The following is a 19,472-nucleotide window of genomic DNA, read 5'->3' on the forward strand; positions in this document are numbered from 1 at the left end:
TCATATAGAATATCTCTGCTAACTGGTCTATTTATGTGAATTGGTAGATAGAAAAATACCTCGTGCATCCTAATTTTAAGAGATAGTTATTCTATGGTTAAAAATGCCAAAAGACAAGATCTTTCACAAGTTATATGAAATCTGCTTCTGAAAATTCTATTTCAATACCATTTAGTATATATTATATATTATATTATATATATACATATAATTGAACTTATCTCCACTGAGCTTACCTTATAACCGAGCTTACCATTTCTCATGTTTTTAATATTTTTACAGCTCTGATAGCCATTGGACGATACAGCATGACAATAGAGACCGTGGATGTTGGATGGTGCAAAGAAATCACAGACCATGGAGCCACCCAAATTGCACAAAACAGCAAGTCTCTCAGATATTTAGGGCTGATGAGATGCGATCAGGTAAGCAACATTTGCATGAACTGGTACCTGCTTCAGAGTGAGTGTGAGACAGTAAGTTTTGGGGTGTGTGTATGCAAGAGAAAGAGGCGGAAAGATTTGTATTCTGCTGTACAAATAGGTTTGGCATTCACTAGTGTGGTAACTCTTCTAGTACACTGTGTTCATGTATTTCACTAAAATGTATCTAGAGAACTAAAAAGAGCATTATAAATTTTTGCTGACATAGATTTTCAAAATACACCCACAAGCAACACCTACAACCTCAGATACTCACACAAGTTTTATGCAAAATCTGCCCTCTGAGAGTTTTGAATGTTTTTGGCTAGCAGTGATTGGTATGTCATGTCATAACTGTGATAGACTGCTTTGTTTTAAAAAAGAAAGAAAAAAGATAAAATACAATACTAAAAATACCACAGTGCTACCTCCAGAGTGATTTTCTATAAGTCTTTGTTCTTGCTCATGTGCAATGGTTTTGAAAACACACAGGGAGGGATTTGGGATGCTGGAAACACCGATTTTCTTAAGAATATAGCTTTCCCACTTGGAATGTATTAGGAATGCCTACAAGTTAATTTCTCTTCATTAAAAATAATAATAATTAAAAAAAATTAAACAGTATAATAGTTTGTAGTTTTATAATTTAAAAGGAATTGAATATAAGCGATAACCTTTCTCCTCAACTGAAAGACAGGAATGACAACTATGTCACATTAAAATTTTGAAGCCTTTGGGAAAAAAAAAAGATGCGGGGTTAGACTGTGTTAGAGTTAATGAATTGCACATCAGGAAGTCCTCACTCAAAATGTCTATTTGGTGGGATTGCCAGAAAAGTAGGAACAGTGTGAGGATAGACAGATCTAACTCAGTCATGTCTCCCTTATTTTCAGAGACCCAATTAAAACATTTATTCTGTATCTATATGGATATATATTTATAGTAATGTTCAAGTGTACTGAATTCATATCTTTTAAACTGAAGCTTTACCCTCCTGTTTTAGCATCAGTAGAAGCCCCCAAGTGATGTTAAGAATGATAGCAGAGAATTTCACTAACACCAAAAGCTCTCTCTGTCTTTTTCTTTTCAGTACTGTACTGTGTTCTTACTCATCCCAGTATAAACATGCAGGGAAAAAAAAATGTTTTGTTCTAGTTTTATTCAAAATCACAGTGTGTGTATATAGGCTTCAGGAATCGTGTCTCAGTTCAGAGATGAGAGAGAAAGATGTCTGGGAGCAGAGCAGAAATAGCTAAGATCTACTGGAGGTTCAATCTCTGGTCTCAAATCTGAAAATACACCTGCAGGAGTTGTTTCTTATTTAGCCATCATGAAGCAAACTTCAGAGTCCAGTTTGTGATTCTCCTCATGAGCATATCTCTCAGGCATGCAAATTTCTATCTGGATACAACCTGAACAAACACATTTTTTATTCTAAGATGCTTCCTGCTCAAAACCATTACCTTGCATCCTTTGCAATGTGTTAAAGAAGACACTTAAATCAAACAAACAAGCAAACAAAACAGTATTTCAACTGGTAATGAATAATAATTTCCAGGTCAGTTGTAAAGTTAGAAATTGGATTTTGCAAACCCAACTTTAGAAAGTTTCCACTGCAAGGGGAGGTTTAGCACTTTAGAAGAATTGCTGTGTCTACTGAAGCTGACTCCAGTTAATCTCCTAAACTTGAGTGTTTTATAAGAACCAATAGAAGAAAAGAGTGTGTGAGTCTCTTTGATGGATTGTGCTAAGATTATGTACTTAGAGAATGTTCAAAGGGTTACTTGACCTTGGGAATTAGATCTGACCCTGAATCACCTGATCAATTTTACATATATTTATTTGTGGATTTAGCTAATGTTAAACAATCAACAAGGATCTAATAAGTGCAATAATTTTATCCTGCCTTCAGCTGCTATAGAAAATCAATGACCTTGATGCTGAAAACAAGTTTTACCACCTCATCAGTTAAACTTTATGTACTACAGTCTGTATTTCTCTAATTGCTGGTTAATGCTTTCCTAGTTCTCTACAAAGGATTATGCACTGTCTTTTGTGTTGTTAAAGTCAACTGCTAAAAGGAAAATAATATTTTCTGAGAAAGCTTCCAGGCAGATAAGAAAAGCAATGTTGATTCTGCATGCCCACACGTGTGTGCATTTGTGTGCATGCACATGTGTGCGTGCATATGTGTATTTGATGTATGGTGGCTAAATTTGCTAAGATGTGAGCAAATGCTCTTAAAGCATTGTAGTATTAGGACGCCACTGGGAAACATATTCTTGCTTGTGAAGCCTTGATGGGAAAATAGCTCCACAGACAGAATGAAGTAAGTAGCCTTGACTTGAGAGTTTTTGGCAGCTGGAAGATGCCAGCTCCCTTTTTCCACTGCAAATGAACAGAGAAATTACTGAAGAAAATCATGTCTTCAACTGTCTCTCCCCAGTATCATGCAGAACTAATTTTTTCCAATGGCTGCTCTATTAAATTAAAAATGTCAGTGTCCAGCACATCATTAAAGGGAATTCTTGGGCGGTGCAGAAGGGTTTATTTGCATGCACTGTTGACTGAAATTCTTGCCTTTGGACTGTTGCCAGCTTGCAGTAAGGAGGGTTAGACTTGCCCCCTGTAGCCAGCCTTCCTTTTCTAAGGCACTGATTGTGACACTGGTACCAGGTAGCATTTGTGTGTTTCTAGGAATTCCCAGGCATTGGAGGGGAAGTACTTAAACAGAGTTACATAAGGAACATATGTAAGTAGACTTCAAATGGTTACCACTAAAATACTCTTTATGACCCAGGCTCTGTGGAATTTCTTTGATATGCAGTTGACATAAATTACAGGCGTCAAGGGTCCTCCCAAGAAAGATCAGAGAGGCTGCAAGCGTGGGCAAAGGCATGCTCTGTTTTATGCCATTGATTATCTAAGTGCCTTCAGGCAATGGGTTTCAGTAGATGCAGAGCATTATTGATCCATACCATGAAAATAATCAAATTATTCATTTCTCATCAAACTGCTGTTGCCATGACCTTTCTTTTTATCATGTTCCCTACCATATAACATGCACACCACAGGAGCAATATGCTCTTTGCCTTAAAATAAATGTCATTCTCTTTAGAAGTCTCATAAAAACGCTCTACCATGAGATCACCATAATGAGGGCATATGTTTAAGTTGGAATTTTCTAATAAGCATTTTTAACACTATTTTTGTTACATTTAATGTTACTAAATAGCAACATAGTCACTATTTACAAATCAAATACAGAGAAAGTCAAAAATTGGTAGATGAAAGTTTTTCAGAACTAGCCATATTATAATTTTGTTTTACAATACATAGATAGAAAATCTAAATATTCTTTTCAATGTAAAGACACTAAAGGCAAGGTTAGTGAGAAAATGTCTCTCTTTCTTAATTTTCCTTAGCACCACCACGATGGAGTCAAATTTGGCTCTCCTTGCACTGTGCAGCAGTGGTGTCTGAGCCACGGAGAGAGCTCTGAATGCACTGATGCTGCTGGGGCAGTGCAGGGCAGCATGGATGCTCAGGCATGTGTCCTAATGGCAGGCTGATTGCCAAGGCCCAGCATGTTGTCCAGGAAAATTAGCACTCATGAGATCCTGTCACAGAGATGTGATGGTGTAACTTACTACTTGCATTTCCATGACCGGCTCAGATAGTGCTAGCTCTGTGATCTCTCCAGGCTCCTGCACTGTACTGCATAGGTGTAGTGAGACATGTCCCATTCATTTTCAGTGACAGGTGGAGTTCTGAGAGACTGTGGTCCAGACATCCAAAGGTATTTAGGTGCTTAGAAGGCAGACCCTAAATATTTTTGAGTCCCTGTATTTTGGACAGTGCAGTCCCCAGTTGTCTGCAAGCATACATCAGCACTCTTGAAAGCAGCAAGGCCCCTCATCCCTTCTGGTAGCTCTCACGGACGCTCACCAGCCGTGCTGCATCCCTGGCAGAGACCCATCTGTTAGGACATATGCTGCTTCCCAGTCAGGGCACAGAGCGCTGTGCTGTCTCCTGATGCACCTCATTCTCCATTTTCTAGGAGAATACCAAGAACTATGTGGAAATACGTATTTGTATGTCTGTTTATGTGTGTGTGTGTACAGGCATGTAGCAGCACTCGGGGCTGCGCGAGTTACACATTTCATAAAAAATAAATGCTGTGGTTCTGATTGCCCACTTCTGAAAGCAGTAAGAGGGAGGGTTAGTAGTTTGCAGCCTAGGCAGGACATTTTAGAGTTTTGCAATTGGAAAAGGCGTAAAGGCCGTGGCATTTCTGTTTGGCACTCCCGTGGGCACTGGCATGGCATGCCATTGCCAGTCCCTGACGCTGCCCCTTCCAGCTGCTGGGGCGGCACGAGTGGCCACAGCTCCCAGCCTCCTTGCAGCGAGGAGAACTGCTGGCTGCGGGCTCTGATGGCACCCCAGGGCCCCGCTCCGTGTTCAGCCAGGGCAAGAGGGAACTCGGGCTCCTCACCTCCCTGACTGCTGAAACAGGCAGAGGGCTGGCTGCAGAGCGTGGGGCAGTATTCAATTCACTCAGCTCAGCCTCCCGCAGCAGACAACATGACTGTCCATTCTTCAAACCAAATTTTAATTGTATCTCTATTTTTATCACAGCTTTTCAAAGCGTATACTTCAAAGTATTGCTTGTCCTTTCTATATGAAATTGATAAACAATGATACGTTCTTTATGTCCCAAAAATGGTTTCTCACACATATACAAGTGACACTTTACCTACTTTGAGAGGGCAGTTACAAGGTGCTTACTTTTCTCCTACAAAAACTGACATCAGGACTTTTAAGAGCCCTGTGAGCAATCCTAAGGCATAAAACGATGTCCCACATCAGATTCACAATTTGAAATCCAGATGTTTCATCCTTGTTTTTCTGAACATTTTGTACATTCCTACTCTTAAACTGACCTAGATCATATTTATTGCACCACTGTAGTTACTTATCTGTTTCCAGTTGTTGGATTTTTCATATTTCTAAAATATATCAGAGAAAGAGAGCAATGTTTTCTACACTAGTAATTGCTAGAACTCATTTTAAAGATCTCTTTGTAGCACTTCTTTATTGTGCTTTCACAACATTCCAACTAACTTTAAATAATGGCAATTTGAACTCTTCACCTTTATGGAAAATGGCTGGATATCACCTGGGAAATTGTGGCTAAAAACTTGATCTGTTTCTCTGGCTTATAGCTCGCTTGGCTGGTGTCAGAATAATCAGGATAATGATTGTTTGCATGTTTTGCAACTTTTCTCACACAGATTTTCATATTTTGATATCCTTTTACTATAGCTCTGGTGCTATTTGCAATGGTTATCAGCCATTCTACGACTTAAATGCAGGAGACATTTCTTGAGAAGATATGCAGAAAAAAGACACTGAAAAACAAAGGCCTGCAAAATTTGACATTCACAGCTACATGTGAATGAAATGAAGAGAGTCTGACAAAGTTGGCTGTGAATGGATACAAAGTTAATAAATCATCACAGCCTTTATTCCTTGCATTTAAAAATTATTTTTTTTTAGAAATTCGTGTTACATTAATTCATGAAAATACATCTGAAAGTCTGCAGCTTATTCCAGATGACTTTCTCAGATCAACTGTAGCATATATTTCTTTTCATAGTTTTACTGAGATTTCAGAGTGCAGAATTTGATGGGAAATACAACTGACAAATAAAACCCACAATATTTTATATTACAAAAAAGAAGGAAGATGGATGACCACCAAACATAAAAATACTCCATTAAAAATTCATTTGTGTCTTCAGATTTTTAGATATTCAGTAGATTTTTTAAAGTAATTTGTCACTTCATCCTTCAACAAAGTCTGTTTTAGAAACATTTGTAAAAGTATACTCTGTGCAAACTGCAAATCATTAGCCTGACTGGGATGCAGCTCCCCTTGTGTATGAGGAAATGCTAGCTTATGAAAAAAAATATCAACTCAGGACAAAAAGATTTTTCTGTTTAGAATATATATATGTTAGTAAGCATGACTTTTGACATTTTTACCCTTCATCCACAAACTTTTAATTTAACTTTGTAACTGAAGTTACAAGTAAGTAAGTGAAAAGGAGACAAGATCTTAGGTGCATCTTTACATTCCAAGTACATTTTTGAGCTAAACTGTTCTTAATCAGCAGGGAACAGCACAACTTGGCTGTGGCTTGTTTTAATATAATTGGTGCAGCAATTTACCTTCTGTCTTCAGAAATGCTAACAATTGTTAGCCTGATCAAAAACCCTGACAAACTGCTACCAGTTCATCTTTTATATTTTTAAGGGTTTCATTTTGAGATTTGAAATGATGATTTTGTGATATTGAGGTCTGAAAATATCCAATCCTTCCCTATAAAAACATTTATATAGCTTTTTTTTTTTCCTCTTAAAACATTATAATTTGTTAAAAGGCCTTTGCTGCATAAAATAAAGAGTACTCTGATTTTTTTTATTTTTTTTTTTAAATTGTATATGTATAGTGTAGGAGCTGCCAATGTATAACTAATTAAGATTTTAGATCCATAAAATCTTTGAATACCATTAGAAGGAATCTAGTTATCCTTGCTAACCCACAATAGAAGGAAAATAACATTTAGAATCATGGAATCATAGAATATCCCAAGTTGGAAGGGACCCACAAGGATCATTGAGTCCAACTCCTCAAAAACCAGACCTTCTATCTGAGAGCGTTGTCCAAACACTTCTTGAACTCCAGCAGGCTCAGTGCTGTGACCACTGCCCTGGGGAGCCTGTCCCAGTGCCCGACCACCCTCTGGGTGAAGAACGTTTTCTTAACACCCAGCCTGACCCTCCCCTGTCCCAGCTCCATGCCGTTCCCTCGGGTCCTGTCGCTGTCCCCAGAGAGCACAGCTCAGAGCCTGCCCCTCCGCTCCCCTCGTGAGGGAGCTGCAGGCCGCCATGAGGCCTCCCCTTAGCCTGCTCTGCTCTGGGCTGAACAAACCAAGGGACCTCAGCTGCTCCTCACACATCTTGCCCTTCAGACCCTTCACCATCATTGTTGCCCGCCTTTGGATGCTCTTTAATAGTTTTACGTCCTTCTTATAATGTGCCCTGACCTTCCCATAGTACTCAGGGTGAGGCCACACCAGCACAGAGCAGAGCGGGACAACAGCTTCCCTCAGCCAGCTAGCAGTACTGTGCTTGATGCACCCCAGGGTACATCTGTTTTATTTCTCTTTGGTTTTCAATACAACAATTTTAATACAACAGTTTTAAAAGACAGAACAATACCTTTTTTTTTTCCTAGCTAACTAGAATAACAGACCCATTATGTGTGTGAACGAAGGCATCTGCTAAAATACAAAAAAGGATTCTTTATACAAATTGAATGTTTTTGTACTTATAGGTCAACTCTTTCTTTACCAAAATACTTTAATCTCCTAGGCTGATAGTTCAGCAATAAATCTGTGGCAATAGGATGAATATGGAATCTTCCTTAGTTAATCAGTCTGTCCTTACTGTTATAAACTAAAAAAACTGAACACATCATACTGCAATAGAAGGATGGGCCCTCAGGTACTGACCACTGGTTCAAAATCATGATACGGTCAATTATTAAGGAAAAACACAATGTAAAGTAGTCAGAATTTTTATGATAAAAAAAAAGTTTTCTTTTTTGAAGCATTGTCTCCAGAAACTTCAAATCATTTTTTCCAGCTGGCAAAATTTGGGAATGAAATCTCTGTTAATATTACAGGTCCCCATTTTGACAAGTGTTACAATAACATGCTCAAATTATTGTTAATGTAGCAGAGTAAGAAGGAAAATATCTGATGCTACTAATTCAATAGACAGAAAGTAATCTGAAAGAATATTTATCACTATGTAAAAAAACACTGTCATTTCATTGTGTATGATTCTTTATTAACTGCAATTTTTATAAGTAAGAACAAAGCAAAGCATGGAGTGTCATCATAAATTTGAAATAATGATGATACTGGTAATAATTTTACCTTGTAAAATTGTATAGGTGTAGTCTAGAAGTTCATCTGATTAAAATGAACAGAATTAGCAAGCCAACCAAACAGCCAAAGTAACAGCTCTTTCAGAATGATTTCTTTGATATAATAGAAAAGTAAGTCCTCACAGTAAGCAAAGAGAATTGAGACTGAAAATCTTTATCACTTAAACAACTTTAATATTCAGTGATGTGGTGGCAGTAATGATTAGCACAGCAAGACTTGAGACTCTGGCTCTTCTAGAAAACTATACAAACTCACACAGACCTGAAATGAATTGTATTGTTAGTTTGCAGTAACGCTTTCCTCTCTGTGACTGCAGCAACTGTGCAGGGACTGGCAGTTTGAGGCAATAGCTTTCACCTGTGTAAACAACCACAGCAAAGAATCTCATCCTTCTAAGACTGTACCTTTCTGTCAAGGTTTAAGCAAAGAACTATAAAGGAGGTATATTTCACAAGCAACCTTGCTATGTTTTCAGAAATCCTTCCAGAAGTGCTACCATTAAATACTAGACAGTTTGTCTATTCCATTTATTTCATTTCACAACATAGAAACGTTTACAGGTATTTCTGCTTAACTAATTCTTCCCCTTTCCAAATATAAGTGGAAAATAAATTGCTGGCTTAACACAATTAAGTTGTTGAATGTCATGATAAGAACAGTACGTCAGTATTTGTGGGGAAAAAAAAATATATATATACTTGTCAATTTCATTATTTATAAATCCATATATACAATGGCTGTATGTGTGCATTTATGTACTTTTTTTTTTCATTTTTTAACAACAGTATTCATTAAGTCAAAATACTTTTTTGTTGTTGTTGTTGAAATTGTAGGGGATTTTATTTGGACTACAGGATATTGTGCTAATATCAGTAGTGCTGTTATTTTATTAAAGTCCTAAGCAAAGGCTCTGCCCCTGGGCCTGGGGGCAGTCATTGAAACTGTGGAATATGTCTGCCTTAGCTGATCAAGTGCACTTCACACAAAACGTTTCCAGAAATCTTTAATTTTGTTATGGCTACAGGCAACAGTTATAATTGGGCCACCTGAGAATAAAACTCATTCAACTATTAGCAGAAAAAAAAATCAAACATTTGTTATTAAGTGCACTTTTTATAAGACACTGACTTGAGAAAACAAACTATTTCTTATGGAAGAGGAAGTGTATATGAAAATATATGTTTCTTAATATCTCCAGATACGAATATTTTGGATTTTATTGTTGAAACATTTTTAAAAATGGAACATAAAATGTACCCAAAATCCATCATTATGGGTGCACACAGTGACTACAGATTCATTTATTTGTCCACTACATGCAAATTGGGTTTTCAAGTAATACTACCACATGTATATTGAGACAGAATGGCACACAAATTTCAGTACCCATCATGCTGCAACCACCCCATAAGCAAAAATTTCAATAACATGATTAGAAAACCCTTTTAAACAAACGAAAGTTTACATAAATGAAAACACCTGCTTTGTACTAAGGAAAAGTGCCTCATGATGTTATGAAAGAGCTAAGTTAGATACTATGCAGAGATTGTTTCAGCAGTCCATACCTGTGAGATGTAACAAGCAACAGAAGAACATAGCCAAGTTTTCCTAACAAGTTTTAATATTACATTTTTGCACTAGTACTTTTGCAGTCTGATTTTTTGTTTGTTTGTTTTTGGGGGGGCACAGGTGGTCTATATGTGATCCTGTTTTTTTAGTTTGTTTGTTTGTTTTAATTATTATTAAATTATGTGGCTGCTTATTGATTTCACTTACTAACTTGGAAAGGAGAACATTTTTTCTTCTGAATTATCAAGTGAATTGGATGTTACCCTGGAACTCTTCCTTATGTAGGAAGCCTTTTAGATTAATGGTGAATACTTCTTCACTGTAGAGCAACATAAAACATTCGGTTCAGGTGATGACTCTACTCCCACTTTTCAGTATTACCCTGAATGACACAACACCCTTCTTGGGAACAGACTTCTTGGGAGGTTTTAGTAGCTTTAGAATCAGAACTGAATGCTGAGACTGCCCTTCATGCAACTGTAGGAAGAATTTCTGAGTTCCAGGCAGTCCTACAACTCTTGTTAGCAGTGTACTAAAGGAGTTCCCCCAGTAAAACCCAAAGGGTTTTAAAGCCCCTGTATTTGCCACTTACTATTCCAATACAAGACATCTCTTGGTCATGATACCAACTTTTAGCAAGTTAGCTAAAAGTAATTAGAGAAGTTCTGCATAGGAAAATTCCTTAAATCTCTGCTTGTCTTACTCATTTATGAATGAAGCTGGCACTCTCATTAAAAAGAAATGTCTAGTTCAACCAATGGTTTCAATTGTAATCCCTAATTTATTTTAACAAGATTAGGAAAATTTGACTCCCTTGAATTTAATCAGATCTGTCCTGGGAACATAACGGAAGTAAAAGGTAAAGAAAAATAGACCCTAGTCCTAAACAATTCTCTTTAGGATGATTTAGAGTCTTTAGAAATTTTTTATTTTCTGTTCTAGAAACGAAAGAAAACAATGCTGAAATTATCACTGAAGCTTTGAAATGACATGACATATTTAAAAGCAAAACCTAAAAATTATCTAGTTATTATTTATGTTTGCAGTTTAAATTTTGACATGAGAACTCAGGGAGGATGCCATACAAGAAATTACTCATGGTGGTCCATAGCAGATATCAATGATGTACTAAATCAATAAATACTAGCAATCACATGAGGTGAGTAAATTTAGCATACCAGATCAAAAATTGGAGTATTTTTCTGCGAGTAGCTTATTAATTGAAAACTGTAGTTTCATTAGATACTGAACCTGAAAAACCATGAACCTGAAAAATCAACTCATAAATGCCAGTTAGTTCCTTCTGGGAAAAACATTTACAGACTGGAGGTGTTTTTTCAACTTTTCTGTTGTTGATAATTGTAATTAAAAGGGAGAAGGAGTTATGGACACTGGTTTCCCAGTCTTCTCAACATTTCACCCACATTAGGTGTATACCTAGCAGAGTGAGACTGAGTTTAGAGCTTGTTGAAGAACTACTCTCTCAACCCTTTTGTGGGTGTTCTTCTACTTCATGTTCCTCATTTGCAGATGAATTCCTAATTATCTCATACAGAAATATTATTTTTTTGCTAGTGCAAATAATATGTAAGTGTTCTGTGCATATCCACACTATCATCATAAGAAGAAATTAAGGAGGTCCCACCTAGATAACATTCCTTTATCACAAATTCAAATGTACTGTCCTGGCAAATATGAGTTTTGTGTTCAGATTCTTTAAGCAAAAAGGATTCAAAATCATGATTTCTATGTAACTGCTCCAGTTGGATTAAGAGGGGATGATATCACTTGCTCCTAACAGTTTCTGTAACTTATCTTCTCCTTTGCTTTTATGAATCAGTTCTTTCTCTGGCCTGGAATAAATTTTTGTCAGCCAAAAAAAAAAAAAAAAAACCAAAAGTTTCAAACTGAACTTCGTTGCTGTTTTGTTTTTTCTGTTTGATGACCATATTCACACAAAGCTAATAATTTGACTGTTAATAGTAAGGACTGCATTCTTTCAGTATGTGTTAAAATGTAATTGAAGGACTATCCAAATGCAGATGAATGATTATGTATTATGTGATCTAACTAGTTTATGTTTAGCCAGTAGTCCTCCTTTTGACAACTCAAAACACAAAGACTAATGAAAGTTGTGTGGAAGAAAAATAAAACATTTTAAGGGGTATTAAGATGTGAAGATTTTTATTTTTCATTCTGTGAACAAGACTGTTTAAACTGAGTAGGGAAAATTGCTGTTTATGAAATTAATTTATTTAGGGAATGGCATTCGGTGCTTTTGTTTTATCACGAGCCAGACTGCTTCTAAACAATGAGACAGAAGCTTCTAATGGTTAGACATAAGACTTCTTTGCATCTTAATCCTACCTTTAGGAGCACTGATGAGAAGGGTACCACAGGAGTTGACTCAGATGTTACTTATCTATTTTATTCATTAACAAGGACCAAATTTTTCTTGACTTCTCTACTTTTCCACCTTTTAGATGGTGTAGTTTTAGTCTAATACTACAGAAAATTTAAAATACTAAAAATTTTACATTCTTTTAGTGTTTGATCTGTTTTTCTGATGGTGAAAGACAAGCTATTAAAATATTCTGGTAGGGAATATATATTGTGGCTTAACTGTCTGCATTTGTTTCTCATCCTGGGTCCCACTGCCAAATAGGATCTTTTTTTACCCTTTTCTGTTGCATGGTCTTATACTGAATTTATTTTCTCCAGAATAATTTTTCACTATTTACTTATTTTCTTTGGATTTAAAATATTTACATTTTACAAAAGGTTACATATATTTGATCTCTATTTATCATGGATATTTTTTTCATGGAGAATTTTTCAAATGACAGATTTGTAGTTACTTTGCTGTTCGATACCACTTGAATTGTTGCTTAGGGTCAAACTAACAAATTAAAAAGTTCTTATAATATTTCACCAAAAAATGCAGAAAACCTTCTACTATTTGGGTTTTGGTCATAAAATATCTGACGTTGTCATAAAGCCATTTCTGCAGTGCTTTTGCCTATCCTCTGCACGCTTATGTTTATTTTTTAACTGCAGTTGGCACTCAATATCAAAAGCTTATTTCTCTTCTTTAGTAAAGTAGTAATTAGTAATAACTGTATTAAATATTATTTATACAGTAATAATTGCATTTATTTATTTATTTATTTATAGGCTATAATGGCTAATGCTAAATGGTTTACCATGGATTTCTTCATAGATTTTGAGACTAAAAGACAGCATTGTAACATCATCTGTCTTCCTGAGCATCATGGGCCATGCTATTTCACTTAAGTTAGCCTTGCAGTAAATACACTATATCTAGCTAGACTGTTGCTCCTGTAAATGTGTTCAGTCTTCGGTAAGATATATCAGGACATGGAGGATCCATGGCTTTCTCTGATCATTACCTCTCTTCTGGTGTTTGAATGTCCTCTTCATAACAGATTTGCCTTATTTGTTTCCTGTAACAGAAAATCTTCTAATGATATTTCATCAGTTAGCTCTTCAAAAACATAATATCCATGCTATTCTAACAAATAAGGCCTACCAAGCGTGTGTTGAAGCATAACAGCCTCTATATACTGCTAGTATTAGCAGATATCTAGTAGAAGAACAATATCTCTTAGTTAAGTTTCCCATTAAGAATGAGCAGCTGTCTGTGATGTGTCAGCATCTTCATTCTTGCTGGTTAACCATTAAGAGAAGTTTCTGGTAATATGATAGATTCTGCCATGGCTCTCTGAGCCACAAATTTAAAGAAAAGAGCTTTTGACTATTTTTGAATAGGCAAATAGTAGCAAATACAGCTTAGGGGATTCTTCTCTTACAAGCAATATTCTGTGAAGTGTTGCTGACAGTTTGAAAATATGTATGTATTCAGCTGTAAATACCAGATATTTCAGAGGACTTGTGCTATGTCTGATTTCATTTTGATTCATTAAAAGTCACTTCTTGTTTATCAGCATTGGAAGTTGTTTCTGTAATGTACTAATTTGCCAAAAGAGTACAGTGTGTGTTATAAAGGAAAGTTAAACCAGTTTTCTATCCAAGTCAGTCTCAGCTAGATGAAACTTCCAATGAAGATTGAGTGTTTCTATTATCAAAGCAGAAGAACTGGATATTAAACCTTTCATTTATCCCTGTCATTGAGTGCAATCACTGCTCAGAAGGATGCACTCCTTGTTATCTTTTAAGGACAAAAATATAATTAGATATTGTGGTCACTGTGCTTTAAAATATTATTCCCAAGGTGGATCTTTGTAATGGTAGTAAATATTCTAGTACAGTTTTTTACTTTTGGCCTTGAATGTGGGACACAGTGGGGAAAAAAGCAACAAGTGATATCTGTTGTACATGCTACCGATCTAGGCTGTTTAGTATTTAATTGTAGTATTGATGTATTTTAAAATGTCCAAGCATACAGCAAGGATTTTAAAGAGAGCTACCTAGAAGTTATAGTTCTTCAGTTAATCTTTCATTCATCTAAAGGATGAAGGAAGCTGTCTAGTTCTGTGATATGAACTGCAATCAGCTTAAAAATAATTGACAAATTAATCCCTTAACAGTGCTGCAATTGTAAAGGTGTTAGGTTTAGCTAGGCTTGTCTTACTGCCTTGTCTAATCAAGAGTAAAGGTGCTACCTTTGATGTTTAAGATTTAGGAGGGACATCCCTGACCTGACAAGCTTGTATATTTTAATTATTGATCCCCTTATTTCTGCCCACAAAACCCTTTGTGTAGTGTTAGCCTTACACTAAAAGGCTAAAATAAAACCTTCTACCTGTGAGGTATATGAAGACATGCAGGACTTTGAATATTCAGAAAAGTTGACCTATATTACCAATTGATATACCTGCAATATAGAATAGCCTGAATTTTTTCTCCTTGTCATATTATCTCCTATTTATTATTGCAGCCACACTGAGAGCCACTATACAGTGCAAGTTCATTTCAGTAGTGCTGATTGTGGACCTTCTACTTAGTATGTGCAAAAGTATTATAATTGTACCATAAATTAATTGATAGATGTAATCAATTTTCATTTTCCAAAACCAAGAAAATCTTAGATTCCAAACCTATGTCTGCTTGAGTGAGCTGGAATGAGTGTGCTTCCACTTCAAGATAAAGAAATCTGGGCAGTGCATTGTTAAAAAATATGGCTTTTCTTTGAGTAATTATGTTTTGCGCTCCAGGACTAACCAGCTTGGTCCAGCATGGAATTATAGTAGATTGATAGATTATTAAACACTGTTGCATTTTTTTTTTAAACAAAGATATTTTCAAATGGGGATATTTTGTCTTTTTTTTTTTTTTTGCTTTCAATCAAAAATAATCAAACAGTATGTACTAGAATGTTGTATCAAACTTCTCCCTGTAATATGAAATTGAGCTATTTTTTTCTTCTTTAATAGAGCATCACGTTTTGTACATTTGTGGTAAGTGCAGCCTATTGTATCAGTGGACAGTCCAATCCTGCAAGTCCTCCCAGGAGTCCAGAGCTTGATTATTTATTTAGCTTGCATAACATTGTCCTTTTCATTCACTTTTTGCCCATCATGGACTCTTTTCTTCAACTGCAGGTGAATGAAGCCACAGTGGAGCAGCTAGTGCAGCAGTATCCGCATATAACCTTCAGTACTGTACTACAGGATTGCAAGAGGACATTGGAACGGGCTTATCAAATGGGATGGACACCCAATATGTCTACTGCCTCTTAACCTCCTACACCACCACGACAGTTCTACCACCCTGCTGCATTCAGTAGATCTAATGGGGCTGCAGGGGGTTCATAACCTTTCATTGTGATACATACAATGAATGCAATATAATTGTGAGTTTACAGAGGTTACAGTAAAATGGAAAAAGCTGTACACTGACTTTGATGTACTGTACAACTAAGTACTGCTATTGAAACAAAACTTTAGAAATTCATCGTATGTTTTTGTTTGCATAAAATATATAAATGTCTTTGGCAGATTTCTTGAAGTGGATTCCTACTAGTTCTATGGGTAGCTTGAGTTATAAAAGATATTAAGCTTGTTTTCTTCTGTTTACTTTCTTTTGCCTTGGTCATGTGCGTTTCCTTTGATTTTTAGATGGTAACTCAATGCTAGCACCAGTGTAGATGATCAGCAGAGGCCTGTGCTGAAACTGGGAGCTAAACTTGATACTTCTTATTTACTAAAGCTACCCCAGGAATTTTACGATGCATAGTGTATAAGAAAATCTGCAAAGAATTGTGATTGTCTTACAGACTTTTTGATAATTTTACAAGTCGTTATTTTGAACAGAAATCTTAGTAATGATGATAATGACTGAATGGATATTTAAAGGACAATCATACTTCTTTTCTTTCTTTCACTTCACAGAAATGATATTTTCTTTCATTTTGTTTTGTTTAAAATGGTCACATAGTAGATGCTGTACAGATTTCCAAATCTTTTCATGTTGCAATTTTTGCAACGCTTAACCTCACACTGATAACCAGTTCCCACCATATAAAGTCGAGCAGGAACTGAATACACAAACAATCAGAAATAAGTTAACAGACAACGTTTAAGTATCTGACTGAAAAAAAAAAAAAGGTTTGTTTTTTTTAATTTGTTTGTTTGTTTTTAAGTGAATTTGCCTGCTCTATGCTGTTTTATTGCTGAACTGGGCAATTCAGATGAATGGTTAGAAACCAATAAGGGGATTTCTCTCATTTCATTTGTGATTGTAAATTTACAACAGATCTTACAATGCAAGGAATGCTTACCTCGATAAAAGCCTCTAAACATGAGGCCTACTGTAGGTTATTATTTTGTAGGACCATTATTTTGTAGGATGCTTTATAATACAGTGTAAGCAAAAAAAATACCAACAGTAAATACATAAAAAGGTTAATTTTCTGTGTGTCACATTGCATTCTAAGGAGTAAATTTTGACAAGGGGATAGTGAAAATAGAGATATTGCAGCTTCAGTTTGAAGTTGCACTAACTTTCAAAGTATTACCATTTGGTTAAGAATGATTTCATGTGTATAACACTGGATATTTGTTCTTCAAAGGTAACAGCATTTTAATCCAAGGTATGAAATGCTTAAGCTTCAGCTGAAGAGTTGCTGTTATTGTAAAAATGTTTTGCTAATCCAGAAAGTTTGATGCAGCCTAACCTAGAGAGCTTGTTTAGTATGGCTGTATAACTCTGTAAAACTGTATGTTGATTTCCATGGCATAATTTTTTACAACAGAAACTTCAACTCACAGTAATTCCAGTGAGAGTGTTGAATGTTTTCTTCTTAGACTTTTCAAAATGGGGATGAACTAATTTCTTTTGAAAAATATATAGTAAAGTTTTTGCTTTTAATATGGTAAATACATGTGAACATGTGTAATGCTGGGCTTTCTGTTTACTCCAAAATGGCAACAAATATTTTCAGAATAAAGCCAATTAATTATATTGCAGATATAGTACAGAATCTTAGTCATTTTTCTTTTAATGTCTTTTTATGAGTGCATTAAAACTATTCACACAATTTGTAAGTTTCTATTTTTCCGTGAAACTTCTAACCTTGCAATGGGTTGCAATAAAAGAAAAATGAAAAATGTTATGTCTTTTGTTTATCTGTGCTACTAACAGAGACTGAAATCTCAATCTTGAATATACCGAACTCATCTGGACATGGTCTTCAGCAAACTGATCCAAGCTGGCCCTGTCATGAATGACAGTGATCTAGATGAGCTCCAGCAATCTTTTCCAGTCTCAAATACTCTGTAGTTCTATTTAAATTTATGTATATATTACAGACCTACAGCAAGTAGGTCATGTTATTTCACTTCTGCCGTTAAGTCACTTCCAGTAGTTTTGCATTTGACTGGCTATTCATCTGTCTCTTATTTTTCCGAACTAATTAATCTTCATAGATCTCAGGGTAGCTAATTAATTTCCATGGATCTTATCATTAACATCTTTTAAAACTTTATGTGGTATAAAAATTCTACACATAAACATGTCATAGAATCATAGAATATCCCGAGTTGGAAGGAAACCGCAAGGATCATCACCTCCAACTCCTGGCACCACACAGGTCCACCCCAAAATTCAGGCCATATGACAAAGAACATAGTCCAAATATTTAAACTCCAACAGGCTCAGTGCCGTGACCACATCCCCGGGGAGCCTGTTCCAATGCGTGACCACCCTCTCAGTGAAGAACCTTTTCCTGATATGCAGCCAGACCCTCCCCTGTCACATCTTGACTCCATGTCCTTCTAACTGCACTGTTGCCACAGATACCTTGTTCATTTCCTTGTAAGTAATCAACATTTCCTAAATGGTTTTATGAAGATAAATAACAATGTTACATGCTTTTAATTTTTGAAATGTCATTTAGGGGAAATGCCATTTATAGAGAAAGAAAAGCTACTGCCCCTTGTAAAAGGAAAAATTACCTGTTTTCTTTCAAAGTTTACAGTGGATTCAAAAACCCACAGGCAACTTCCATGCTGGATTTCCAAGGCTGCAACAGTCCTCCTTTACCAATAGTGTCTTTTTTCCTTCAAGAGCTTAGTGGGAAGCTGCCATTACGGTAGGGATGGAGTGACTCAGCATTTGCCTTATCAAAGCTGGGGGCTTGTTCAACCTGCAGACGATGTTAAGGGAAGCTCCAAATGTTTTCTTAACTAAAAAGTAGGTGGCTGTAGAAGAAAATCAGGCACTTTGGAGCTGCACAAGAGCCAATGATTACAAGATGCAGAAGGGGAAATTTGCATTAGACACAAGAAAAAAAAAAAGCCTTACTGTGAAGGTGGAACAGGTTGCCTGGAGAGGTATGCAATCTCCTTCCTTGGAGATACTCAAACCTGGCTGAACAAGGCCTTGAGCAACCTCTCTGGCTTTGAAGTTGGTCCTGCTTGAGCAGGGGCTTGTATTAGGTGACTTTGGATCACCTGAGCCATTGTCTGATTATATTCTGTGATTCTAGACCTAAACTGCCTCCCTGGCCCTTCATCATCCAAGCTAGCCTCTGTTCTGAAAATTTACTCACAGTTTCTCTCTCCCTCATAAAAGGGACACCCAAATCCAGACTGCTGTGGGCTCTGCAAACACACCAGAAATATGGACCCTTCACAAGGAGTTTATAGTCTCTGCAGGACTGTCAGACAGATAACCTTGTGTGCTTGCAGACTCTATGGATAACAATTTATTTTCAATCATTCACTCTTCTAAATCCAGATATAATTCTCTTTTAATCCCACTCAAATCGTTCACTTGGTGGTCACTCTAAACACCTCTCGCCACTTCAAAGGTGATGTGGGGGAAGCTTCCTTATGCAATTTATCCCAGCAGGGGAAACAAAATACAACAGTATTTTGCATTCAGATTCAAGTTCACTCAGCCCAGGCTCCCAGATGAGTGGAAGTCTCATGAATTGCCAAGTCCAAACCTCCTTCTCAGCAAATGTTCCGCACAGCAC

General features: G+C 36.3%; 1 protein-coding gene across 2 annotated transcripts in view; it reads left to right on the forward strand.

Annotated features, from left to right (window-relative positions):
• The window catches only part of FBXL17 (F-box and leucine rich repeat protein 17), a 331,132-nt gene extending 313,526 nt beyond the window's left edge, over positions 1 to 17,606 (forward strand). For both annotated transcript variants that reach the window (XM_080572810.1, XM_080572811.1), the window contains 2 exons: positions 283 to 425; positions 15,595 to 17,606. In XM_080572810.1, coding sequence (XP_080428936.1) covers positions 283 to 425; positions 15,595 to 15,732 — 281 coding nt within the window. In that variant the 3' untranslated portion in view covers positions 15,733 to 17,606. The remainder of the gene's footprint in view (positions 1 to 282; positions 426 to 15,594) is intronic.
• Positions 17,607 to 19,472: the final 1,866 nt, after the last annotated feature.

The sequence above is a fragment of the Anser brachyrhynchus genome (genome assembly GCF_964034855.1).
Source record: "Anser brachyrhynchus genome assembly, chromosome: Z".
In the NCBI taxonomy this organism is placed as follows: Eukaryota; Metazoa; Chordata; class Aves; order Anseriformes; family Anatidae; genus Anser; species Anser brachyrhynchus.